The sequence below is a fragment of the Pavona decussata genome, unplaced genomic scaffold (assembly GCF_977016875.1).
Source record: "Pavona decussata unplaced genomic scaffold, jaPavDecu1.1 SCAFFOLD_53, whole genome shotgun sequence".
Taxonomy (NCBI): Eukaryota; Metazoa; Cnidaria; class Anthozoa; order Scleractinia; family Agariciidae; genus Pavona; species Pavona decussata.
In genome coordinates this window covers 1,371,261-1,398,894 of record NW_028145475.1, presented here as the reverse complement: position 1 = coordinate 1,398,894, position 27,634 = coordinate 1,371,261, and the positions used below count along the sequence as shown (strand labels likewise).

Sequence of the window (27,634 nt, the reverse complement as noted above, 5' to 3'; positions counted from 1 at the left end):
GTGGAAGCAGCGCGTAACTACGCTTCTATTTGAATTTGTAAATTGAAACCAGTTGAGAAACAACTAAAGAAGGGTTGCCGGAGTTTAGCAGTGGTTTACACGTGTCCATAATTCTGGTAAGTGGAACGTAGTTATCTCAATGAATAAATATTAATTTTCTATAAATTCATCAATTTCACCCTCCACCTAGCTTTTCATATTTCTTACTTAATCTATTCCTTTAGGAGAAAAGAGATCACAGATGAAGTCAGAATGCCGTAAGAACGGTAGTTGTAGTAGAAGTAGTATAGCATCTGAAAGCTTCGACTGTTCGTTTTTGCTTTTTTTATTGTTATTAGTATAACAGAAACCAATGGAGTCAGACTGAAGGATTCAAACTTCGTCAAGAAACCTGAAGAAAGCTGTGATGGAATATTCCTTGATCACTTTAACACTGAAGAGTAGGGAATATAAAGGTATGACTAAAACAGATGAACTCGCTTATCGTCGTTCTTCGTGTTAGTAAAACATTCTCTTCAGTCGACCTTCAGATTTTTACCATATCGCATGGTCTTTGTGGTATGAGGTTTAATTAGTCTGCATCTAATATAATCTTATCTACAAAACTATCCTAATGGATTGATTAGCTGAAAAAAACTTCTGTTTAGTCAGAATGCTTGAAGAACAGGTTATTTCAAGGCTTTATCCTCGGTTATGCTGCGGAGTAACTCTAGTGTAAGTTTCCTGTAAATCCATCGCAAATTATTAAAAAAAACCATTACCTCAGACTACTGAAAAACTATTCAGCTATTTTTTTAGAAAACGCACAAACATCGTCTCCGTTGGAGTCTCTGTTTAACTTTATGCACCTCGTGGTGAACATTACTTTACTCGAACGAGCCACTATGTGAAGTATTTAAGGTTTTTCATAAAGAATCTACTAAGGTATGACAGTCCACTCGACGGTTCTTGCAAAGCCATTCACGTTGGAAACTTTGCGACAATTCATCATCCACCTGGCTGGAAAGACTCGATTTTGACAGCAAAGGAAATTTCGAGCAATCAGCCCATTATGGTCAGCCACTGACTTCCATGTGCGCCTGCGATTACGTTCGTCCGGGATGTCAGAAATCAGCAAAGATGCGCGGAGAAATTGGAGGAATTCAGCACTGTGGTTGTGGTACTCCACAAAACTTTGGAGAGTTCTAGAACTGGAAATGGCGGGATTTTTGGTGTCTTCGAGAACCTTTCTGCGAAAACTGTCCCCTGGTGGCATGCGTTGCGCTGCTTCTGTTATCAAATTTGTGAATCGAATCCAGCTGTGAAACTCGGTTATGATAACTGAGGAAGGGTTACTGGTGTTTAGCAGTGGCTTGAATGTGTCCAAAAGCTTGGTCAGAGGAACATAGTCAGCAATATTTGAGGTGGTTACTCGGTCATACTTCCGGTCTGGAAGGAGGAATCGACGGATCTCCATGCAGTTGCACAACAGGAAGTGGAACTTGACTTGTCCAGTGGCCAACTTTAAGGCGCATTTCTCGAGCACATGACTCACATACTCGTTGTACATTTAAGGACTGATGAGAAGTGGCCCCACTGCCGGACATCTTTGTAGTCCCATCCGCTGAATGGAAAGACGGATGACTTAATTTTGTACGTGAAATCGCCCTTATTACGATTATATGAAAAGTCAGACCCAGTCAGGGTAAAATTCTCTCGAGGAAGCACTTTTCGAGATTCCTTTGGTGAGAGAATGCCGTTCGCAAAACCACTCGGACGCGGATTTTTTGTGTTCCTTGGGGATTTCTTCCAGGTATACCTCCGTTCGCTCTCGAACTTCAACATTCTGAAGGCGTCTGCATCGAGCCTGTGTAATCCAGTCTCCTCCGCGGGAACTGATTTGAAGCCAGGTGCTCCACACCTCAGCCATTCTCTTTAACTGGACTTGAGTCACCTTCATGGTGCCCCCTGTCAGTTCTTCAAGGCTGGATGCCTGAATCAGCTCTCGTAACGTGCGGGTAACGAGCTGAAAGTCTTCTTCACTGAGCCATAAGGAATACCAAATATGCGTCACTGAACTTGCGACTTCTTTTCCTCCTGTGAATATGGATTTACTCATTAATCGCGGGTTCAATTGCTGGTGGAAGAAACTTATTCCAGGGTCAAGGCACACAACAACAGTGGCCAATCATATAAAAATGTTTCAATAACGTGTAGTATCGCCAGATATATTTTTGTGAGTTCTTTTGTATTTCAGGCCTGACGACCCCCCAGGCCCAGTCAATACAAAGAGTACAAGTGTACAGACATACTGCACGTCAAAACATCTCATAGGAGATTAAATAAAATTGTAACGGGATGATGAGAGCGCGTGGTGGCAAACAGGTTTATTCCGTACAGATAACTTCCAAACTTCTTTTTTAATGCACAACATAACTAACTATTTGCATCTCTCTCTCTCTCTAATTAATAATAAGTAAGGGGAGGGGAGGGGAGGGGTTCAGAGCCACCTCAACTTTTCAAAAATTTTTGATTTTAAACTTTGCAAAAAGTTGTATTGGAACATGCTGGTCACAGTTCTATAACATAAATGGGGTCATCGAATGGAACCAAGCTCTTTTCTGAGTTATAACCACTAAACTTATTACCTTAACCTATTACGCCTTAAGGAATACTCTCCGTGATTGGTAGCGGGCGAAAGCTTGTTCAAACGATTGTCCTTGCCAATAATGATGGCGTTAAATACATTATTACAGAAGATTTCATTGTAAGCAACAATCGTAGGGATGTCTGCTTTTCTTAGTGCATCATTGTACGGTCGTCCGGGGAAAATGATTGAAAATGCTCTTTTCTGGACGCGTTTCAATTCTCACTTCAAATACATAAGCAGCGTATAGTGAATAAAGGGGTATTGCACATTCAAGTTAAGAAAGATCTAATGCATGGTAGCTTTGCCCTTTTCAGCGATAAAAAAAGAATACAAACACTTAGATGCTTTCTTAACTATTCCACTAACACGATCGTTCCACGGTAGGTAATTTGACATCGTTACACCTAGCAGTTTTGCTCGATCTTCGGACACAATCTAGCTCCTTTTCAGAACAATAGGTTCAAACTCCGATTGATTCTTGGCAAATGAGATTCTCAGTTCTTTACATTTGTCACTATTTAGTTTTACTCTATTGTCAGAGGACCACTGAGCTACTCGAAGTCGTGCGTTGCTTTCTTTGCCTTTAATTTGACGACAACCTCATAAGTTGTTGTGTAGTTTACATACTTCCATAGCTGTGCATTTAAGCCGTTATTTTTATTAAGATGAGAAACAGCCTCTCAGAACACTCACGTATAAGCAATATTTACTGGATATTGCCAAAAGAACAAAATCGTTGCGTTGTCGTTTTTTTTAAAACATGATAGGATAGTAACAAAGAAGGGCTTACCTTTGAGAAGCATGTACAGAATAAGAACTGTCCTCGCCAGTGTACAGGCGCAAATGTCGTTCAAAACAAAGGTGAGCTCTTCTCGATAAGATTCTGGAAGCTGAGCCAAGGATAGCACCACATTCCTTGGGTCTCCAACGCCACAAGCGAGAACTGACAAAGGTTCGGAATAATCGCAACCTTCGTTCAGAGGAAGGTTGATGAGATCTGTCGCAGGAATGTTGCCCCAGTAATATAAAACGTTTCCTATGCCATAAAAGTGCATGAACTCGTCGAAGTCAAATCTAAATTTCATCCGATGAGCAAGTTCACTGGTCTCCTTTGTCACCTGTTGACAGTAGGCTTTATGTGTCGGCCAAGATTTCTTCTGGCATTCTTTATCGCAGTACCACGCTTGAAGACAGCTTCCACACGGTTTCAGCCCAGTCTTCTCCTTTCCGCATCCAGAACATTTCCTCTTCAACGAAGCCGTCTGGCAATCCACTTGGTGTCGGAACTCATCGCTACTCTTACACTTATCGCTGCAGTAATACGCCACTTCGCATCTGCCGCAGCAGATCTTTGCAGTCGGCGCTGAACATATAGTATCACAACGCCAACACTGATCTTTCTTGAGCATGTTAATCAAACATTAACCAAGATATGTTCTGTTTGGTTTTAACATGTAACCTGAGTGTTGGTGAATGCTCCAAATACTTACTTAGAAATGAAAATCGGTTTCCGAGAATTTGTTCCAGGGGGGGTGGGGAGGCCTTGTGATCTTTTGAAGAGACGGGAAGTGAAGGGAAAGGCAACTGATCTTTTTTGGAGCATTTTGGTCAAGCTTCCGAAAGCTTCAAATTATTGATATTCAGAGTGACATTAAGTTGGACAATTAAATGTTAATTTCTGTTTTCGCAGAAAGAAAAAATTTGTTTCCGAGAATTTGACACAGTCCGGATATTTTTAGCACGAATGGCTTGGAGGGGAGGGGAGGGGAGGGGAGGGGAAGGGAAGTGGACCGATTCTACTTTCTAAAAATAATGTAAACTTTTTGAGATCTGGTCGGTTAAATTTTAAAATTTTCGTTGGTTTGAAGGGGAGATTCGGTTGAATTCTTATGAAATAGAATGAGCCTTAAAAGAAAAATACTTTTTACGACACCACGGATATTGATAGAAAGCAGAGAGGCTTGATAGAAGCCTATTTTTGATTACACCAACCCTTTTCAGTGCTCTTAATTTTCTAATTTAATTCTAATTTTTCTAAGAATTCATGTATTTCACCCCTCCCCTCCCCCATCCCAATTTGTCTAACTTAATATTTCTTACTTAAATTTTATTTGTTAAACATACATGACAGACGACTTCAAAAACGGTAAGAACATAAAAATGGCAAACAAACCGTCGGGCAGCAGCGTGCAACTTGTGTTCTGCTGCCACATTTTGACGTCTTCTGTAAACTATAACTGAACAGATCCAATAGTTTGGTGAAGAGTCAAACCCCGTGAGTATGCCCGACCTCCCTGTGGAGGAAACCACTGGCTACTTGCGAGACAAATCCAGAGCGGGAACAGGGAAATACTCAAAGCCCAAACACGAAAATAAAACCAGCATCTTGCGTTTCTTGTTCGGAGCCCATGAATGCGCCGCTGCATCCCAATCGCACTTCACTGAAGCAACAGAACTACGGTACTGTGAACGCTGTAACGCTGTCTTACACCGCCCCACTGACTAGCTGTGTAGGTTATCATTAGCCGTTTAAATGTGCCATTAGTGAGATCACCGTTTCCTTGAACACCAGAGCAGGAAAATGCTTTTGTTTTACAACTCTTTGTCTAATTGACAGTCATGAAACGTCTGTCTAAATTTTGAGGCTGGGGATGACATTCTTGTGAAATGCGGCCATTCAATGAAATTCTGATACTGAGTACCTTGTGTCCGCTGGGACCGTAAATCTTTACATAACAGCATTCCAGTCCAGTAGAAATAATAACCGAAAAAGATATTTATTGGTGGTTCGCGATCGACGAACGAACAAATTCTCAGGCTATCCTTCAATATACAGTGGAACCTCGATTTAACGAACCTCTATTTAACGAGGATATTCTATGTCCCGGCCAAAGTTACAGTAAAATGTATGGAATGAAACCTCGATATAACAAATTACAATGTCAACACGCGACAGAAGATTAACGCTGAACAGATCAACAGTCAACAAATCCTTTTTATCCTTATGGTAAAGAGACAGCAACCTTTCAGTAAACGGCTTATTATATCTCAGACATTGGTACTATAGTATTTCGACACGGGGGGGGGGGACACTCATATGAAAGGGGTGGGGATGCTCGTCGGAAATATTGAATTAAACCCCTAAAGGAGACCTATTTGGGAATGGCCCAAGCTTCTTTTGACCCCTAAAAGAGACCATTCTAAAACACAGACAAATATATATATTTTAACATTTCTTCGTGTACAACCCTAAACGAGACCTTCCCGGCTAAATATAATGACGTTTTTCCCAGAGAACCCTAAGTGTGACCAAAATCCGAAATGTACTCCCCTAAGTGAGACGACGAGCATCCTCGCCCCTTTCATGTGAGAGTCCCCCCCACCCCGGGATTTCGACATCAGCATTGTTCACCTGTGTTAGAAATCAATCATTAACTATGACCTCGCGCACAAGCAGGACAATTACAAGCCACCTTGTGATCGCTCAATACGTCTACCGTACGCTAGGGCAGCAAAAATGTCTTACTAGAAAAATCGACTTTCTTTAAAGCAAAACACGAGACTAGTTTAATGTTTAATGCGGAACCTTTTCCTGTAATTTTTGAATTTTTAAATTCTTGTTAAAACAAAATTCTATTATTTAATGGTCGCGAAGGTTGTTTGATTGGCTATGCTTTAAGGTTATTGTATACCTTCAGAGGTGTCTCGCGCCCAAGCGATGTAGCGCGTCCGATTTTTAAAACTGTAGATACATAAACCCCTATATCAAATTAAAGCTTATAAAGCTGGCTATCACACTATACCAAGAATGTTGAAATAAAATGAATTGTCGAATTTTTAGCGCTTTTTTTTTTTTTGAAAGCTAATATTGCTACATGGGGTAAATTGAGTGGATCGTAGCTCTTACGCGGACCCCGTGACCTAACGTTTTTGTTACGTCTCTGGAAATAATACATAGCAGTGAACAATCACAGAAAGTTTGGAAACTTTTCACAAAGATTTCCGTAGAGCCAACAGGCAGGAAATAATTTTCAAGAAGATCACGACTGTTACTTTTACGGAAGATGAAGTTTCATCCGAACATGTATATATTAAAAAGTCGTCATTTTCTTGAAACCTTCATTTCGCGGGAATTACATCAATAGTCCATTCTACAGTCTTTTCAAAGCCATTCATTTTAGTAACCCTGCGACCATTCATCATCCACCTGGCCGGAAAAACTTGATTTTGGCAGCGAAGAAAATCTCTTGCAATCAGCCCATTATGATCAGCCAATGACTTCCATGTGCGCCTGAGATTAGGCCCATCCTCAAACATCTGCAAGGATGCGCGGAGGAACTTGATGAACTCTGCACTTTGGTCTTGGTACTCCACAAAAGAACGATATTCTTTTGAAAAGGCGATGGCGCCATTTCCGGTGTCTTCAAGAACGTTTCTGCGAAGGCTATGCGGCATGGAGATAGCGAGTCGATCCGCTTCTTTTTTCAAATTTGTAAGTTCAACCCAGTTCATAAACTCAGTTATGATAACTGAGGAAGGGTTACTGAGGTTTAGCAGTGGCTTGCACGTGTCCAGAAGTTTTGGTAGAGGAACATAGTCAGCAGTGTTTGAGGTGGTTATGCGGTCATACTTCCGGTATGGTGGAAGGAATGAGGCGATCTCCTTACAGTCGCACAACAGGAAGTGAAATTTTACTTGCCCAGTGGCCAGCTTTAAGGCACATTTTTCAAGCACGTGGCTCACATACTCGCTGTACATCTTAAGGACAGAAGCGGAGTGGCCCCACTGCCGGACATCTTTGTAGTCCCATCCACTGAATGGCAGAGCAGATGCTTTTAGTTTGTACTCAAAATCGCCCTCATTACGACTATGGGTAAAGTCTGAACCCGTGAGAGTAAAATTCTCTCGAGGAAGCTCTTTTCGCGATTCCTTTGGCAACAGAATCCCGTCTGAAAACCAATTCGATGCCGATTCGTTATGGGCCATGGGGATTGCTGCCAAATACAGATCTTGAGGGTTTTTTTTCTCACGTAAGACTATGTTTCGAGCCTCTGTAATCCAGCCTCCTTCACGGGAACTGAGTTGAAGCCACGTACACCACACTTTAGAAAGTTTTTGGTATTGTCTTTTGTCCATCTTCATAGCCTCTCCTGTCAGTTCTTCAAGGTTCGATGCCTCGATCAGCTCTCGCAGCGTTTGGATCACAAGCTGAAAGTCTTCTTCGCCAAGCCGTAAGGAATACCAAATCTGAGTCACTGAGCTTGCGACTTGTCGTCCTCCTAATTTGGACAAGGAAGAGAACTTCGAATTACACAAACTCTATTTGGGTAAAGTAAAAGACTATTTTGTAACAATACAAGAAGTCAATACTGTAATCATGCATCATGTAAGAACTAATGTATAAAACACAAATGAGGTGCCCGGATGAGGTAACAGTTGAGGCCATATTTATCGGCACGTTACGAATGAGTGTAATTTCTTAAGTTGACCTAAGTTAAGGAGACAAACGCTTGACTGTTCCAGGGTTGAGTGCACAACGTCTCGTTCTTCTGCAGGTAAGAAAGGCTTAAAAACATATATTTCCAACTATTTTCCTACTAGCCTCGTTAGCATGTGCAAAATTCAATAAAGTTTTTACTCTAAAATGAGGTTAATAGGGATAATTAACTTATATTAAATAGAATAATAAATTGGCCATTTATGAAAAAGGTCTATAAAAAATTAAAAATCAGAAATTCCAGTGAAGAAAATTTACAAAGCTGATTATATTTATACTTACACTGATGACTTAATAAGTATATTGTGATCACGAAATAAAAGGAAAAAAATTAATCATGGTAGGCCGGATTCGTCCTTCTGTTCTTCTCCTTGCTCCGGTAGTTTTTCCACGGTTTCCCCCTCTCGATCTTCAAAATTCGATTTCGATCTGGACAATGTCCCCAGTTACTACTCTACGCCAAATGTTATGAAACGGTTGACACTCATATTGATTGATTGATTGATTGATTGATTGATTGATTGATTGATTTCAGTTACAAAAAGCCGAATTGCCTTTTTTTGGGGTGATATGCACCGTTTGCAACGTCTCACATTGCTGGTCCAGAGGACAAAACAACGAACAATGCGAGGAGACACAAAAAACAATGCAGCTGCAGGTTGGTGCAGTGGAAATAGAGCTTAGAAAATGTGCAGGCCTACTGGGGGTGAGGGGGGGGGGAGGTCAGGGGTTACATTTAGAACAATGAAAAGAGCTTCCCTTTGAATAGAATATTGAATATTCCCCCCACAAGTGACGAATTCCTAGTTCAAATGCTCTACAAATGTTACAAAATTATCATGCCTTTCATGAGGTTTGGCTGGGTTTCTTAAGTTTCTATTTGTTACAAATTACTCACAGTCTCTAAGGTAGTAATTTCGATGACGTTTTGCTAATTAAGAATCCTTAGCGGCATTGAAGACCCATAACATTAGACAATTATGATCGGGGGCTTACCTTTGAAAAGCAAATACAGTATAAGGACAGTCCTCGCCAGTGTACAGGCGCAAATGTCGTTTAGATCAAAGGTGAGCTCTTCTTGATAAGTTTCCGGAAGCTGAGCCAAGGACAACACCACATTCCTTGGGTCTCCAACGCCACAAGCAAGAACTGACAAAGGTTTGGAATAGTCGCAGCCTTCGTTCAGAGGAAGGTTGATGAGATCCACGGCAGGAGTGTTGCCCCAGTAATATAAAAACTTTCCCACGCCATGCTCGTTCATGGACACTTTCTCGTCAAAACTAAATTTCATCCGATGAGCAAGTTCACTGGTCTCCTTTGTCACCTGTTGGCAGTAGGCTTTATGTGTCGGCCAGGATTTCTTCTGGCATTCTTTATCGCAATACCACGCTTGACGACAGCCTCCGCACGGTTTCATCCCAGTCTTCTCTTTTCCGCATCCAGAACATCTCCTCTTCAACGCAGCCGTCTGGCAATCCACTTGATGTCGGAACTCATCGCTACTCTTACACTTATCGCTGCAATAATACGCCATTTCACACCTGCCGCAGTAGATCTTTGCAGTCGGCGCTGAACATATAGTATTACAGCGCCAACATTGGTCTTTCTTGAGCATTTTGATCAAACTTTAACCAAGATATATACTGTTTGGTTTTAACATGTAAATTGAGTGTTGGCGAATAATTTGATACTTACTTAGAAATGAAAATCGGTTTCCGAGAATTTGTTCCGGGGGGGGGGGGGGGGAGGCTTGTGGTCTTTTCTAGAGACGGGAAGAGAAGGGAAAGGCAACTGATCTTTTTGGAGCATTTTGGTCAAGCTTCCGCACACTTCAAATTATTGATAGTCAGAGTGACACTAAGTTGGACGATTAAGTGTTTTTTTAAGGTTTTCGTAGAAAGGAAAAATTGGTTTCCGAGAATTTGACACAGTCCGGTAATTTTTAGCAACCTAAACTGTTTGAAATCTGGTCGGTTAAATTCTTTTGAAATAGAATAAGAGAAATACTTGTTACGACACCACAAATACTGATAGGCCACGAACACGCGAAAGCACAGAGGCTTAATAGAAGCCTATTTCTGTTTACATTTCAATGTTCCTAATTTTCTAATTTAATTCTAATTTTTCTAAGAATTCATCTATTTTACCCCCCCCCCCCCTCCCCCATCCCCCACCACACCCCTAATATATCACAAATGACTTCAAAAACGGTAAGAACATAAAAATGGCAAACGAAACGTCGGATAGGATAGGATAGGATAACTTTATTTATACACGGTATTTCCATCAGCTACAAAATTATCATTATCAACCAACTATCTATCTACCTAAATAGGATTATAAAAGTTAAAATAATAAAATAATAAAACAATAAATGCTGCTTTTCTTGGAGACCGTGTTTAAAATCTTACTTATAACTGTGGCGTCTCAATTTAATCTTAAAATCATTCGAGGAAGTTGCTTGCCGTTATTCTATTGGTAAACTGTTCCACAACTGAGCTCCACTGTATGAAAAGCTTTTCTTCAAATAATCAGTGCGGGGTTGTGGAAGAGTTAGCGTGTTTTCAGTATTCCTTAAATGATAAGAACTCAAATTATCGCGAACAATAAAACTTGATCTTAAATATTCTGGTGTCATCCCATTTAAAGTAAGATATACATCATAATTGATTTCTTATCCAATCTTTGATGACAGAGTTTTCGCCACCCTAGTGCCTGGAACAAATCATCCAAATTACTATTACAACCAGCAGACATCAAAATGCGGGCTGCGCGACTTTGAAGCTTTTTAAAGCTTATCAGAAAGGCCATTGTTACAGTTTTCCCACACCTTATTACAATAATCAAAGTGAGGTTGAACAAGGCAATAATAAACATTGATTAAACATTAAATGGGATTAGATGTCTTATGCGCTTTATTGCACCAATGGTGGAAGCAATTTTTCAAGAGATATTTTCAATATGACATTCCCATCTAGACCCCCCCCCCCCACCCCCCCCAAGAGATTTTAGGAGGTCCGGCGGAGGCGTGCAACTTTGTGTTCTGCTGCCACATTTTGACGTCTTCTGTAAGCTATAACTGAACAGATCCCCTGTGGGGGAAGCCACTGGCCACTTGCGAGATAATTCCAGAGCGGGAAGAGCGAAATACTCAAAGCCCAAACGCGAAAATAAAACCAGTATCTCCCCCAGCCCTTTGCGTTTCTTAGTCAGAGTCCATGAATGCGCCGCTGCATCCCAATCGCACTTCACTGGAGCAATAAAACTACGGTACTGTGAACACTGTAACGCTGCCTTACACCGCCCCACTGACTAGCTGTGCAGATTATCACCAGCCGTTAAAATTAGCCATTAGTACACCCGAGTAGGAAAATGCTTTTGTTGTACAACTCTTTGTCTAATTGACAGTTATGAAATGTCTGTCTAAATTTTGAGGCTCCGGATAAAATTCTTGTGAAATGCGGCCCTTCAATGAAATTCTGATTCTTGTCCACCGGACTAAATTTACCACAAAAAAAAAGGTTTTCTGACGCACCAATTAAATAGTTTTTTAAGTAAAAATAGTTTTATTGAAATGGTTTGCTCCAAGGTCGACAAATATTTTCCAAAATAACAATATGCTTACAAATTGAAACAGAAATTGTCTTCCTTTTAATAATAACGTTTGTATTCTTTTTTTATTTATTTAAACAATACTTAAACGCGACATTTCGTCTAAGAACAACTAAGTGCTCATCGAGAGAGCTTACGTTGGATCATCTAACCCGCATAAACACACGGCAGAGACGGACTAATTTACTGGGCTAACATGAGTACAATAAGTTAAAAAAAAAAGAAAACTACAAAGCTAAACTAAGAAAACCGAGATGAATGGGAAATAACTGACTGAACTTGCTCGAATATATTTTCGTTTATATTCCTTACATTACAAACCAATATAAAGTAAAAAAAAAGCAATCCAAACACTAGCACGAGTAAACAGTATTGGATATTTACTCAAAAAAGGAAATTTGTTCTTCATTTCGCTTTTTAAAATTCGGATTAATTTCCCGTAAGCTCTTTTTTACGATTTCCCAATTTATTTTTACTTTTAAACACTGTTTTTAACTATATCCCATCGTTGGAATACCAATAGACTATTTTTCACAAACAATACTAAAGATAGATCTTAATAGACCATTTCCGAGTCCCTTTTAACCTCATTATGAAAGCGAGGCTAAGTGCAAAGTTTTTGTTATGAAAATTAGTTTTCATTCATATCCAAACAAAACTAATTTTCATATGAAAAGTTTTGCACTTAGCCTCGCTTTCACAATGACGTTAACAGCAACTCGGAAATGGCCTATTTAGGAAGGCTTCGTGAATGTGATCATAGAATACCAAGTTTCAGACCAATGTCGAACAACGGCACGAGTTTGAGACTGTATGAAAACTTCCGAAATAAGATGATTTTGTATCGAGGTGACATGGCATTCAGTGTTATAACTTCAAAAAGGAACGAGTGCTATATAACTGTAAGGAATAGGAATAGCTCTGAAACAGTGATCATAAGAGAACATTTTGGACCAGTTAACCAGGAGAGACTTTAACGGAATAAGTCTGAAAAACACTTACGATAGCTGATTTGTGTATGCCCTGTGTATGCTCCACTGAAATGGATAACAGCCGGCACGCTAATTAGTGTATGATGGGCATCACAAGGTGTCCCCTAACCTTCATTCTAACTAAAACACAAATAATTCTGTCAAAAATGATTTCAAAAAACGAAATCCATATGATTGGCATAAACAGTCGAATTATGTCAGGGTCTTTCAGTTTTTTTCAGTTCAAAAATTGAATTGCATCATGCAGTCTGATTATGTTTCTAGGGGATGGATTTTACCGCAAATAACCGTGTAAGTTATGTTGTTGTTGTTGTTGTTGTCTTCAAAGTTTCCTCTCCCGGACCAAGCACCAAATGCAAGGTGTTACAGCAAGCTTTAATTACCTCATTGTGATCATCAAGGCGTTTATTCACAGTATATCCAGGAGGGGCTTATTTGCGACCTCGGATGCGAAAAGAAATTGTTTTTGATGTCTTATCGTTTTGCGGAAACAAAAAGAAAAGAATTCTGATTGACGGTCCATAGATTATAGAAGGATAGAGAAAGCTGTAAAAGTTCAACTCGAAATGCATTTGAGTTTTATTTGTTTGCAGCTTCTTCTTTTGCTGAGTCAGCACGCAAAAGTTTCCATTCTAGCGCTCTTTCGACTCCGCGCAGTATTACAACCCGACGACAATTCAGCGCCCACCTAAACGGAAACACGGTGTTCTCGTTTCTAATGAAGTCCCGGAGATGAAGTCCCTGTGAAGATACCAGCGATTTCACAGACGGGATTCTCTTCTTCTTTCTGAACGAAGGGAGCTCTTTGTCTGTGCAAGAAGCTAGCAACGATGCACGTAGAAACATGTTTTAAAAATTGGCTTGTTAAATTGAGGTTTTCCACCACAGCGTGATTTCCAGATAAATGCGCAAGTTCATGGTTTCCCGTGTCTTTCAAAGCTCTGTTACACAGATCATCTACGCCAGAGACATACGGCAAAACGTGAATGATTTCTGGCACAAAGTTTTCGGACCAGCAGATGGTCTCAGTCAACATGACCGCGTGCGGATTGGATTCGTTCAGGAAGCCTTTGAATTTTGTCAGTAAGATGGTGAGTGGACAGTAGTCCCACAAGTTACAAGTTGTGATGCGGTCATATCTGAGATCGGTAGGCAGGCTGGCCTCAATATTCAGGACGTCACACCAAATAAAATGGAACTTCACCCGTTCACTGCTAAGTTTTTCGAGGCACTTTTGAAGGATCTGTGACAAGTAGATGGTGTACATCTTTGGCAGGGAGGCAGCGTAACAGCCGGTTTTCTTGATTGCTTTGTAATCCCACCCAGTAAATGGAAGCACAGTGGGCGGTAGGCTGTAGTGAAAGTCAGAGCTCACTTTGAAACGGAGAACTCCTTGACCAGTGAGAGTAAAGTTTTGTAGCGTTAGCTCTGTGCCATTTGTTGACGAATGAAAAATGACCGTGTCAATAAAGTCTTGGATAGACATCCTGTGTTCTTTAGGAATAGCATGCATGTAACGACTTACGCCACCTTCCGATTTTGAAACAAAGGAGTTTATCATTCGTTGTCGTAGTTCCTCGACCCATGGCCCTTTGCGTCTTGACAAGCGAAGCCACGTAATCCAAACGATCTTAAGCTGGCCCAGCTATTCAGCAGAAACCTCCATCAAACCTCCTGTGAGAGTGCGCCGTTCATTAGCAGTCACGAGGTCTTGAAGTGCTGACGTCAGAAAGGCAAAGTCTTGTTCTGAAATGCACACTGAGTACCAAGCACGAACCACTGTACCAGCCACGTCATCTCCTCCTACCAAGAGTGGAACAAGGATACAGAAGCTGTAAAATGTCGTCATCACAACTACAAGCAATTTTGGACTTAAGTAGCTAAAGAAAATCTTCATACTCTTAGCTAACTTACTTGAACACTGTAAACTACGACAAAAATAAGGCATTTTAAATATTGCCTCAGATTAACTGGTTTAAAAGCTTTGTTAAAATCAAATGTCCTATTGACAAGCTCATTTTGAGGCCACCTTGGCACGTGGAGTGTAGGAAAGGCTCTACTAACTATAACAGGGTGAAGTGTCGAGAGTAGTATTCTGTGATTGAGCGCAGGCAATCTTTAAAGAAACAAAAACTGAAACTGGTCCTCGAGGGTAACCCGTGCAAAGTGCATTATCATCAATGAAACAAACGTTCAAAAACTCATTAACTATTCGTAATCCATTGACCTATCAAATGGTCGATAAAACATCACGTGCAGTGGTTTTAAAACCCGATAAGACCTCCTCCTCGCAGCACGTGTTTTATCAGGTCTAAAATCACTCGGCTGCGCCTCGTGGTTTTAAATCCCGATAAAATACTGCTTCTCGTGTTTATATTACATAAATGTAAAACAGCTGGCACAATTCCGTCCATAAATTAACTGCATAAATATCAGTCAAACCAGTTTTAACAAAGGGAAATAACTAAAAAAAAGTTAAAATAATAAAGAATACCTTTGTATATCGTGTACAGAAGCAGGATTGTTCTGGCCAGAGTGCATGGACAGATGTCGTTTAACACGAAAGTTACCTTCTGTTTATAAACATCAGGTAAAGAAGCAATTGTGAGTAGAACATTCCTTGGATCACCGACTCCACACAACAACAGAGCCAGCGGATCGGAATATTCCTCTCCTTCATTCATCGATATGTTGAGTAGGTCCACAGCGGGTACATTACCCCAGTAATAGGTTTCCACGAGGCCAGGATTTCTCTCTTTTAACTCGAAAAGCTTCTTCATTTCTTGAACTAATTTAAGCGTTTTCTCGACAGATTCTTGGCATGATGATTTGTGCTGTGCCCAGTCGTTTCCCTGACATTCTGTGCCACAGTAAGAGACTTCCAAACAGTTACTACGCTACATCATTCCTTCTTGTTCAAGACCGCAGCAGGAACATTGCGTCTTCAGCGCCGCTGCATCGCAATCTGGCTTGTGTCGCCACTTATCCTGTTTCTGACATTCCTTGGAGCAATAGAACGCCACTCTGCATAGTGAACACCGCTGAGTGCAGGCTGTCTCGCACCGCTGTTGAGAACTTAGCCCCGTCCACTAGGGTTTCTTCCCGAACTTATAACTACGACAATCAGTAGAGTCGATTGTACCACTCTTTTTTTAATCTCTTCTGGTTCACGTATCAGTATTCACTTTTACAACAGGCGTGTAAGAGCTACTCTGAACACACACACAAAAAACGCTTGGTTTTACACGGGTACATTAAGAATCTGATTGGTCGTTGCTAGGTGATAATCAAAAAAGGTCAATCAAATGTCTGTCACCAAAATGTTCATTGTCTCTTGATGTCTAGACTTATTTCAAACAACTGTCACGCGCGCACACGAAGTCATTAAGTCTCCGACACACTCCCCCATGCAGCATTGTATGCAAGGGTGCATTTACTTAGGAGACTTAAAGAAAACTATAAGACGATTCCAAAACGAGGAAAAAGTCAAATATAAAAATTTGCTACCAATCACTTTTTTCAAGTTCATAATTGTTCAGTTTCTTCATCATCCGCAATTTCCTTGATTCTCTCAGCTGCCGCAGCCGCAGCGGCTCTTCTCGGTCTGAAAATTGGCGCGTCAGAGTTCAACTGCTGTTCTGCTCCTGCTGGAACTGTGGGCTCACACTGCAACTCTAGGGGATAGAGGTGCTGAACAGGACGCTCTAAGACTCCTTTACTTGTTCTCAGCTGCACTGCACGGATGTGGCCGTCACGTCCTGGATAAGTCTGCTGGACAACCGCTAGTGGCCATTTTCCGCGATTCTTGGTGTCAGATCGCACTAACACTGTGTCGCCAACTCTGACTTGGTAGTTAGCTGTCTTGTGGACAAGGTTATGGCGCTCTCTCAAGGCTCTCAGGTATTCACGCTGCCATCGGTTCCACATGTGATTTTTGCAAGTCTGCAAGAATTTGGCTCGTTTCCGCAAATTCGTGTCTTCAATTCTCCAGGTCTGTTCCTCAGGAAGCTGGTTAGTTCGCTGGAACATAAAACTGGCTGGTGTCAGGATCGGTAACTCTACATCGTCTTCAACGTAACTGAGTGGGCGACGGTTGACTTGAGTCTCTACATCAAGGAGCACTTCAGTTAGTTCATTCCAGGACAGGGTAGCTCCCCCTATCACCTTGTACATCGTTGTCTTGACGATACCGATTAAGCGTTCAAATTGGCCGCCCCACCAAGGGGCGCGGCTGAGATTGAATTTCCACTGTATGTTATGGGACTCAAGGAAGCCTTGAAACTGCTCGTCACTTCGTACTTGCTTTAACCACTTGGCTGCCTTGACAAATGTGCTGCCATTATCAGAGTAAATGACAGTCGGGCGTCCTCGTCTGGCTATGAGGCGTTTAAGACAGGGCAGGAACGTACTAGTTTCCAGGTTGAGAACCAGCTCTAGGTGTACCGCTCTTGATAGACTGCACGAGAATATCACCAAGTATGTTTTCCCTTCTCGTTTCTGGTTCAGTTTGTAGCAGATTGGTCCTGCGAAGTCGGTTCCGATGACCTCAAATGCTGCTCCACCATGAGTACGGTCTGTGGGTAGTGGTCCAGGGGGTGGTACTGTTAAAGGTAACACTCTGAAGCGTTTACAGCCCCAACACGCAGATCGCACAGACTTCACTATCTGTCTCAGAGTTGGGATCCAGTATTCTTCACGGATCGCTGCCATGGTGAGGGACACGCCCCCATGTAAGGTCTCGGCGTGAATCCGCTGTACAAGTTTCCTGGTGAATAGGCTGTCGGCTGGCAAATAGACTGGGTACTGTCCTTGGATTCTGCCATGACATTCTAGCACTCCGTCGGCATTTGGAACGAGGTTGAGCGTACGCCTGGTCTGTTGAAAGTGAGGCTTCTGTGTGTCTTGGGACTGGACTCTTTTGATCCACCAATTCCTCGTCTCTTGTAAGTCTTCATTTGTTAGAGGTCCTTTGCGTGCTCTGTGAGTTGTGAAACGTCGCACCCAAGCTTGGATGCGCAGAGTTCGACGGAGGTCATGGCGCTCGAGTAGTTCGACGAACACGTTTCGTTCTTGTTTAGGCTTTTCATTTGCTAGGCTAAGCACTTCTCTAATTACTTTCGCCTCTTCTTCTGACGCTTGAGTTTTCATTGTGACTGGATTCTCTGGCCACATTTCAGGATCACATAGCCACGTCGGTCCATTCCACCAGAGCTCTGCATTGGCAACCTGGCCTCCTCGGCTCGCCAGGTCTGCTGGGTTGTCAGTAGTGGGCACATGCCTCCACTGGATCTGTGAGTGTTGTCTTATCTTCTGCACGCGGTTGGCGACAAACTGTCGGTACTGGCCATTTCCTACAATCCAGTGGATGGCGACGGTGCTGTCCAACCAACCGTAGACCGTGGGCTCAGGTAGGTCTCTCAGTGCGTTTCTCACGTTTGCAACTAAATTGGTAGCCATGTGTGCGCTGACCAACTCCAACCTTGGGACGCTTAGTTCCTTCTTGGCTAATCTTGATTTCGCTGTAACAAGGGTTTGAGTGATTCCGTCTTCTTGACGTACGACTGAGTACACTACTGCTCCGACCCCATGGGTTGACGCATCTCCAAAGACATGCAACTCAACTGAATTAACCGGTTGCTGGTACAGTGCTAATGCTCTTCGTGTGGTTACTTCCGCCGGAAGTGACTGCTCCCACTTCTGCCAGCGTGTGCGGAGATTCTCTGGGATAGTTGCGTCCCAAGATACTTTGTAGTCGCACGCTTCACGATATATTTGTTTCCCTTGCAGCGTAGTAGGGGACGCTAGACCAAGGGGGTCATAGACTTTCGCTAGTTTGGATAGGATTTCACGTTTTGTCGGTGCGCTACTTTCACTTGGGAACTGCACGGAGATAGTATCTTCAGATTTGTTCCACTTCACACCCAACAGCTTAGTTTCACTTGGCTTGTTTAATAATTGCTGTTTGGCATAGGACTGATCTTCACTTGTTTCAGGTTGGGAGCTGTCTTCTCCTTGTGTAGGTTGAGGATTGTCTTCTAGCTGAGGATAGTTTGAGTGCCACTTGTGAAGCTCAAATGTAGCGTCGCTCATGATCTCTTGCGCGAGTTTCTTGCGTGTTTGTGCTTGTTTTACATCTTGACCACCTGTCAACAGGTCATCGACGTAGAAGCTTCGGCGTAGTCGCTCTGCCTCCTCCGGGTATTTCTCAGCCCAGGTGTCGAGATGACATTCAAGAACCCCGCCTAGTAGAAAGGGCGAGGGGGCGAGCCCGAAGAGTACTCTCGTGAATCGGTATGTCTGCACGTCGGAGTTGAGATCAGCTTGCCAATGGAAACGGAGGGCATCTCGTTCAATCTCGTGAATCCGGATTTGTAAGAAAGCTTTCTTAATGTCCCCCGCTAAGACTACTGGGTAGGCTCTCTGCTGGATGAGTACGTCCCATAGTTTGTTTTGCAGTGCAGGTCCTGGGTACAGGCAATCGTTCAGTGATGGTGCATCGGGTGTCGCTCGAGCGGAGGCGTCATAGACGATTCGCATCTTTGTAGTTTCGGCGGACTTGCGTATTACGCTCTTGTGAGGGATGTAAAATTCTTTCAGTGGTTGTGCAGGTGAGATAGGGGGTGCCTTTTCGATGACGCCTTCTGTCAGCTGCTCTTGAATTATCGCGTCGTATTGTTCCGTTAATCCATCGCGCTGAAGTTTTCTGCTAAGATTCTTGAGTCGTTTTAAGCTCCCTTCCTTGTTCGAGGGCAATTCTGTGTGGTTAGCTTTCCACGGGAGGGTGGTCTCGTACCAGCCCTCTGGCGAGCGCGTCAAACGTTCTTTAAACTCGTCAAACACCATTGACTGGTCATGATCTGGCATGTCACGCAATCCCAAGACGTCCAGCCTGCACAGTTCTTCATAGTTGCTTTGACTTGTCTGGGTGAGCAGCATGGTGTTCTTGTCAAACTCCGTTCCCGGGGACATTAGGAACCATCCGAACTTAGTGAGTTCCGCGATTGGGTCATTTTCTTGCCCGATTCTCGGCTTTGTTTCAGTTTTAATTCTAGCGTACTCCCCGCTGCCAAGCACCACATGAACTGGTAGAGACGCTTTTGTGTCATCATCGTTTACATTAACACCTTTCAAATGCGAGTACTTGGCAATTAGCGCGCGATAATTGGGGTTTCCAATGGACAACAGTTCTGTCTTGTCTACTTTGGTCGCTTTGACTGACAGCGAGAACTGATGGTTGACAGCTTGTAACTGGAGATCGTAGACTTCGAGTTTGGCAACTTTTGAGGTCATTAGCACATCTATCGTTTTCGTCTGGACTTCAGTGGGCTTCACGCGAAGTAATTCGATCAGTTTCGCTGATACGTACGAGCTCCCAGCTCCAGAATCGATAAGCGCTCGGCACTTGATACCATTGACTTCAATCACATTCACAGGGAACAGACCTTCGCCGGTTTGGTTTGTTGTCAAGGCGACTCCTCTTGCAGGCGTTGGTTGATTAGACTCCTGGGTGGGCGTTTCACAAATGGACGTGTGGTGACGCTTGTGGCATTGTTGACAGCCGGATCTGCTGGGACAATAGATGGCGCGATGGTTTCCTAGGGTACAATTAAAACGCAGGCGCTTGTTTAAGAGAATTTGTCTTCGATCAGCGACACTTGCTATTTTAGTACATTCGGCGGCTCTGTGATCTTCACCGCAGTAAACGCAAGGCCAACAGCGGGGCTTCGAGTCGGCGTCGCGTCGCGCATGAAAAATTCTTGAAGGGCGTATCGGGGGGCGTATGTTCCTTTTCACTTGTTGTTGTTCTTGCTCACGTTCGCGTTGGCTTGTGTCAACTGGATTTCTTCTTATCCACAGACGAAGAGCTTCGGACAGTTGTGGGAAGTCCCATTTCTCCCAGTCTGGATCGGTCCGGACCAGATCTCCCCGGATTGCTGGCAACTTGTCTAGCGTCATGGACACCGCCCCATTCACTTGCTCGAGTTTCTTTATTGTCTGCAACGCTTCTACACAATATGTTAGCTTCTCGCCAAATTCGCAGATTTTCTTCGGACTCGCGTTCGGTACTGTAGGCAGATCCAAGATTTCTTTCGTGTAGGCCTTAACTATCTCGGACTCCTTTCCGTATTTCTCTTGCAGGATACTCTTCGCCCTATTGTATCCTTCGGAAGTGAAGGGCAGTGCTTCGATTGAGCGCTTCGCCTTAGTGTCCAAGAGTTCTCTTAAATACGAAAACTTGGTAATCGCTGCTACACTTGTTTTGTCAATCGTTTCCGAGAACTGTCCCCAGAATCGCGGCCAGTCCATGAAGCTTCCGTCAAATTTTGTAATCACCAGTTTCGGTAATTTCGCTTGTATGCCCGCGCTAGGTGTCGTGGCTTGTTGGGGGTGTGGCGCAGTTTGGATCTCTGCCTGCATCTCTAGCTTCGTTTTATGAAACTTCAGTTGCTCTTCTTGGGAAATCGCTTGCGCTTCTCTTTTTCGTTCTTCGATCCATGTGCGCGCTTTCTCTACTTCGCAGTCCGCTTTTCCCAGTTGTGCGTCGATCTCAGTGTTCCAAGCCTCGATGTCTGTAATCTCTTCTTTCTTTCCGATTTTTGTCGCTTCCAATTCCAGACGCATTCGATTTATTTCAGTAGTGAGGGACCGTAAAGACGAAAGATGTCTCTCAATGGCTTCTGGGTTTTCTGCTTCTAGAACAGTGTTCGTTTTTCCGATAGTCATTTTTAGCTGGGTGAACTTGATGTCCAAACTTGCTTCGGTCGCCTCCATTTCTTCGTTCTTCACTTGGACAGCAAAAAATCAGGACTAATTATACTTACAAACTGGTCCTTATTCCTTCTTCAGTAGTTCCGTTGCCGGAGGTGCCACGTGTTGAGAACTTAGCCCCGTCCACTAGGGTTTCTTCCCGAACTTATAACTACGACAATCAGTAGAGTCGATTGTACCACTCTTTTTTTAATCTCTTCTGGTTCACGTATCAGTATTCACTTTTACAACAGGCGTGTAAGAGCTACTCTGAACACACACACAAAAAACGCTTGGTTTTACACGGGTACATTAAGAATCTGATTGGTCGTTGCTAGGTGATAATCAAAAAAGGTCAATCAAATGTCTGTCACCAAAATGTTCATTGTCTCTTGATGTCTAGACTTATTTCAAACAACTGTCACGCGCGCACACGAAGTCATTAAGTCTCCGACACCGCCAGCAGTGACCAGCTTTGTTCATGATCAGTTGATCAGCTTACTCAGGTTATGTCTCTGGAGAGAGAAACAACGTCTTGTAACTATCTTTCAAAAGACCATCACAAACATAACTGTAACGCATAAAAGAGCTCTCTCATGCCATACCTTTGAAGTCCTGTTGGATTGGGCTCCATTAAATTCTTTATTGGTCCTCTGCAGTTGATGGCGCTGTCACTAACGATCGACGCATTAACAGCGACAGATTTAATGGTACTTTTTGATAGCACTAGTGACGTAAAATGCCTTTATTACTTCATTTCAAAGCAAAATATTTGTGTTTGATGACTTAACGTATTCTGTTTTTCCTAGAATTTCATAAAATATGCTAAGTTATTCAGTTGGTATGTGCGCTTTAACGAAACCAACACTTTTGTCAACACAATCGTTAATCATGTTCTTTTCCAGGTCACGCGAAGAAACCTGCATAAATTAGCGATTGCATAATTAAGCCCCTTAAAGGCAGCATACATTGGTGTCCAAGCAGGTTTCTTTCACAAAATATTTACCAGCCAGCTAGAAATAATCACACGAGATTCCAGCCAGCCGCAGAGCAGTCCATTATTGACAGTGGTTTGGCCCTCATGGCGCTATTACAGAGGCGGAAAGATCTTGGACCCGCGTTACGTTCATAACTTCCGGGTAAGAAGTGATACCGCTCATCTCAATGTTGAAGTGCCGCTCTGCAGGCTGTGGTTTTCCTATCAATCTAGTTAAGTTCCTCTCTACCTCACAATATGCCAAGTGATTATTACACACGTGCTTGCATTTTTTTAGATCTAAACCATCACGTGAAAATCACAGAGTATTTGGAACCAATACGTCACGCAACCTTGACAACCACGAAATAATTTTGCATAGGTTAAGGAGTTCTGGGAAAAAGAGAATACATTAAGTTATCAGATTTTCTTAGAAGGAAAGCGGTGAAATTTTTAAGCGATTGCTTGTGTAACTCTGCTTACTGATGATCATTACACAGTGATGAACAGCGATCATTGACGAGTTTAGAATACTACAAGCTAGGTACTAGATGTTGGACGTAGAAGCATTACTCGTCCTTCACCAAGTGATATTGAATAGCTTTTATATTTCCTTCCGTTTATCATTTAGACTACGGGACGACTGAAACGTGCACTTGGAACTATTGTGGAGCGATCTACGGCTTTAAAACTAGAAATCTTGCACAAAGTAGAAATCTGGAAAATTTTATAATTCCTTGCACTTGGAAAACGTCTAAAGGAAAACTCTACAGGAGAACATAGCCGGCAGAACTGATGGACTTTCGTTTGACTGGTCGCAATGTACGAGGATTCATCCGCACACTAACAAGGTCAGACAAGCCAGATTACACTGGCCGAAGTAGTTGACTAACGAAAGAAGGCGTACAGAATTTAGTCTGAACGGCGTTCTGAATTTAGCCTGACTATTCTCATATAGTTAGGACGAATTATGAAGAGAAATGGTCACTGCTGGCGATGTGAGACAGCCTGCACTGAGCGGTGTTCACGATGCAGAGTGGCATTCTATTGCTCCAAGGAATGTCAGAAACAGGATACGTGGAGACACGAGCCAGAGTGCGATGCAGCAGCGCTGAAAAGAAAATGCATGGGATGCGGAAAGGAAGACGAAGGCATGCTAAGATGTTCTACTTGTGCGAAAGCCTGGTATTGCAGTGCAAAGTGTCAGAAGAAAGAATGGGGGAATCACAAGAGCCAATGCCATAATATCGTGGAGAAAACCATTCACTTGGCTACTACAATTAAGGAGGATCGTGATTTCAACAAGCAGGCTCCAGGAATGGGCAGTACTTATTACTGGGGTAATGTACCAGCTGTGGACCTACTCAAGTTATCGACGAACGAAGGAGAGACGTATTCTAATCCGCTGGCTCTGTTGTTGTGTGGAGTTGGTGATCCAAGGAATGTTCTACTCACAATTGCTTCTCTACCTGATGTTTAAAAACAGAAAGTAACTTTCGTGTTAAACGACATCTGTCCGTGTACACTGGCCAGAACAATCCTGCTTCTCTACATGATATACAAAGGTAAGTGGAAAATGAATAGGCCTAACTGATTTACAATGACGCATACTTATTAATCGGGCCGATTTGGCCCAGTTTTACAAAGATAGAGTGAGCCGACGAAAATGGGCCCGACTTCTTAAAATTTCTTGGGGTGTGACATTAAGTAATCTGAGTGAGTTGGCCACAGTATGGTGTGAAATTCATTATGGTTTATAAACAATCCGCAAGACCGTTTAAATGTATTGATGTCTTATCATTCAAGACAAAAATGAGAGAAAGAGGAGCATTCTACATTGGGGTGCATCCAGTTCTCCAAGTCCTGACCGGACGACTAAATCTATAAAAATCGCCCGTTACTACAAACAAACATTTTAGTCCTTCAATTTTCAGATTTCTTTGAAAACCCATTTCCCTCTCTGTGGTTTAAAGGAATTGGTTGCTCGGTTAACTGAAAACGGGGGAGAAAGGATCATTGACATTTTAAACTCCAAGCGAGTCTTTATTGTATCTTTTCTTGCCTGCTTCAGGGATTTTCCATTTAGTTTGTAGGGCTGATTCATGTCAGAGTCATTTAAAGATTTATTTTTTTTTATACCGGCAAAGCGTATTATATTTGGAAAATTAACACCTCTTAAGAAAAGGGAGTCGGTAACGACATGAAGCTACATGAGAAACTTCTTTGTTTTAATTTTGAAAAGACTGGGTCAGTAATGATGACAAACAAAGCCTTTCATGGAGCGGGAGGTTTTAAAGGGGTAATAAACCTAATATATACAACAAACAAAACTAAAGTCAGATTAGAATGAGCTAAAGCACAAAATAAAGAACGAAACTGCTCTTTAAAACAATATCGACAACATAATTTTGCATATAAATTTAATGGCTGGTTGAGCGTATAATTTGTAAATCTTGACATAAAAAGTTAGACTTTCGACACTGCATTACAACTTGGATAACATTTTGAGACTATTTGACAAGCACAGCTGGGGGACAGAATGTTCTGGCCTCTGAAGAGAGGTGGCCGCTATTGGGATGTGGGGCAGTAAAGTAACATGGAAAATTGTAAAAGTTGCAGTACCGCTATTAAATTTTATTGATTCAATTAATTGTTAATTTAAACTAGTGTTGTACAATATATCCAGGGATAATAATGCCCGTGGTTCCCAACTGTCCCTGCCCCACTCCATGGATAATACTCCATTCAGTACAATTACCATTCGTAATAGCTAGGATTTGACAAATTTGTTTACCTAAGGATATCAGTTACATCCATAAAAAAAAACCAAGTATGTTACAGCCTATTATCGTCCCCTCAAGCCTTTCATGTATCATTTCTTATATCGTAGGAGGAAGGCAGGCAGTGGACACTGTCATCCGGATCTGGTACTCTCTACGAATCTTAGAAAGTGATTTTTTGCTGCTGATGTTGGTGCTTGACGATCTTTGGGCGGCCGATGACTTGAGCACTCTAACAAGTGACTTTATGAACGTGGCCACTCCTGAACAGCTGCATGAGCTGAAGAAAGTCTGGGAAACTTGGATTCAGCTCTCAACCGTCAAAGGGTGTTGGGTGACTGAGAGAAGGAACGCCGCTTTCCAAAGAGATACTGAATCAGCAAAGGGAATTCAAGACTATCTTAGCTCAATCCCTCAACGCCACAGAGACTCCGCCAAGTTTTGGATGGAAACTGGATTGTTCACTTCACATTTTGAAGCATCGCATTTAACGAGAGAGAATTTCACCCTTACCGGTTCCTCCTCCTTCAAGTGGAAAAGGGGTGATAAATATGACTACGACTTTTCCATTGATCCCAGTAATCTTCCCTTTACTGGATGGGATTACAAAACGATCGAGAATTTCTGTAACAGTGATTCCCTTCCAGAGATGTACTCCACGTACTTGTCAGATGTCTTCAGCAAGTGCATTGCCAAACTACGGAGTGGTGAGCTGAAGATGCATGTCACACTGTGTGACTGCATGACGATTGAGCCATTCCTACCTGTCGGGGTAAAATACGACCGCATCACCACTTCTAATCTGATTGACTTCATTTCCCTCTCCACCCTGCTGGCGAAATTCAAAAGGTTCTTGAATACCAACAATGAACACTCGGTCTTGGTCACTGAGACGCACAACTGGATGGGTCATCATTTGCCAGAAGTTCGGAACAGTATAACACGGAAGTACTCTGCTCTTGCACCGAATGCAGCTAAAGACACCAATAATCCAAAACTTAAAACGTCCCTCAGCCTAACCAGCTTTGTCGAATATTACAACCACATTCCAGATTTCCAGTTGTATCTCCGTGCCGCTCTTATCGGGTCACGCAGTGAGGAAGAACTGGCTTCTTTGGCAAAAAGCAAAAAACTACCATCCATTAAAACTCTGACCTTCGATTTAGGTCTGGAACTGCGCGACTATGTGAGGAATGAAAACACAGTTTTTCCCTTCAAGAGAGCTGTAAACTGTCGCCGAGTGAACTTGATTATAGGAGACGAATTTACTTTGGAGTGGAAGCTTCCCTCGTCAACTCAATAGTTGTTTTTGCGGAACTTAACTGTTAGGTAAAAAATGCCTCACATGAATAGGAAACTCACTATTACATTCTTAGTTTCAGCTGGTTTTGGCAAACGGCTATTTTATTGTTCAACTGTCGAAACTCGAAAGTGGACTAAAGACTAATGGTATTGTTCAAGATTGTAGCTCGGAAGAATTTGCGTCGGTTAAACGTTGCTATTTTACTCTATATATTTCAAAAACCCTGTTAAGTTTAGTTCCATTTGATTCCCCCAGAAAAAAGGTTTTCCCATACCTTCTCCCTCGATAAGAGAAGCATTCCGAGCTAAAATTTGCACATTTTCAAAATTAAAAATCAATTCTGAATGTTTTGTAAACAAAGTGTTCTGTCACCGAAGTGTTTTTTTAATAGTATAGAAGCTTTGCCCTAGATTTTAGGTACGAGCATTCTAGTTCTACCATCAATATAACATTGTTGTTTAAAACGTTTGTTATTTGTCACCGTTTTTGTTTTATATCTCAAGCCTTTTAGCTGGACTTCATCTTCATCTCTGGACCTTTCCTTTCATGGGTCCGGCTTCCATGATATCCAATCATAAGCAGGTTTTATGCTAATGCCATGCTGCGTAACATTTCATGCCACTTATCTCAGATGAAGTTGCGAGAAACACGTTGCTCGAATCATTCCCCGGGAGAGGTATACTCCTTAACATTTTTGGAATGGGTGATGCAGCCCTAAGCTTATGCTCTTATCCGTTTACAGACCCCAGAATATACGTTACTTTTCCTATACAATTCTAGACCTGAACCTCAAAATGTTTCCCCTTTCAAGCCAAAATAGCAAACTTCTATACCTTCCTTCAGGCCACTAGACAAAATGAATCCATTTTCAGATTGAAACTATTATAATTTACACCTTTTTTTATGCACCGATCGATTGGAAACTTCAGCATCCCCTCTGGGCATATCCTTGGATGTATGAACCGTAGCCAGGAAGTGGTGAATTTGAACTAGATTTATTTTTTTGATCTGGCGGAATACGCCTTGGTTTTTTTCCAGGCTAGTGGTAGTTTAGAAGTTTTTCATTAAGGACAGTATTTCGCCTTTGTAAGTGAATG

The 27,634-nt window shown here is 42.3% G+C and overlaps 3 protein-coding genes and 3 pseudogenes across 6 annotated transcripts in view; 2 read left to right on the top strand and 4 right to left on the bottom strand.

The window, feature by feature from the left end:
* LOC146480370 (uncharacterized) overlaps positions 1-27,634 on the top strand; it is a 54,355-nt gene that overhangs the window by 8,443 nt on the left and 18,278 nt on the right. The gene's annotated exons all lie outside the window — the stretch shown is intronic.
* LOC146480378 (uncharacterized) lies at positions 275-4,842 on the bottom strand (annotated as a pseudogene). Its single transcript, XR_014864700.1, has 2 exons — positions 3,420-4,842; positions 275-2,076 (listed from the first exon to the last, which is right to left on the bottom strand). The product of XR_014864700.1 is annotated as an uncharacterized LOC146480378 (transcript).
* On the bottom strand, positions 5,021-10,201 carry LOC146480377 (uncharacterized). The gene is made up of 2 exons (XM_085109531.1): positions 9,123-10,201; positions 5,021-7,908 (listed from the first exon to the last, which is right to left on the bottom strand). The coding sequence occupies exons 1-2, from the start codon at positions 9,739-9,741 to the stop codon at positions 6,749-6,751; spliced, it is 1,779 nt and encodes a 592-aa protein (XP_084965657.1). The 5' UTR covers positions 9,742-10,201; the 3' UTR covers positions 5,021-6,748.
* On the bottom strand, positions 11,149-16,259 carry LOC146480376 (uncharacterized; annotated as a pseudogene). Its single transcript, XR_014864678.1, has 3 exons — positions 16,245-16,259; positions 15,225-15,795; positions 11,149-14,533 (listed from the first exon to the last, which is right to left on the bottom strand). The product of XR_014864678.1 is annotated as an uncharacterized LOC146480376 (transcript).
* Positions 16,256-21,502, bottom strand: LOC146480375 (uncharacterized). The gene has a single exon (XM_085109377.1). The coding sequence runs from the start codon at positions 21,500-21,502 to the stop codon at positions 16,256-16,258; it is 5,247 nt and encodes a 1,748-aa protein (XP_084965503.1).
* LOC146480374 (uncharacterized) lies at positions 22,650-27,005 on the top strand (annotated as a pseudogene). The gene is made up of 2 exons (XR_014864698.1): positions 22,650-24,019; positions 25,345-27,005. The product of XR_014864698.1 is annotated as an uncharacterized LOC146480374 (transcript).

What these genes read in the sequence shown, in the direction of transcription:
- LOC146480375 (XM_085109377.1), bottom strand. Translation starts at nt 21,502, where the DNA reads ATGGAGGCGACCGAAGCAAGTTTGGACATCAAGTTCACCCAGCTAAAA.
- LOC146480377 (XM_085109531.1), bottom strand. Translation starts at nt 9,741, where the DNA reads ATGCTCAAGAAAGACCAATGTTGGCGCTGTAATACTATATGTTCAGCG. An exon ending in ACTGTATTTGCTTTTCAAAG is followed by an intron (nt 7,909 to 9,122) that starts GTAAGCCCCCGA and finishes TGTCCAAATTAG; the next exon opens with GAGGACGACAAGTCGCAAGC.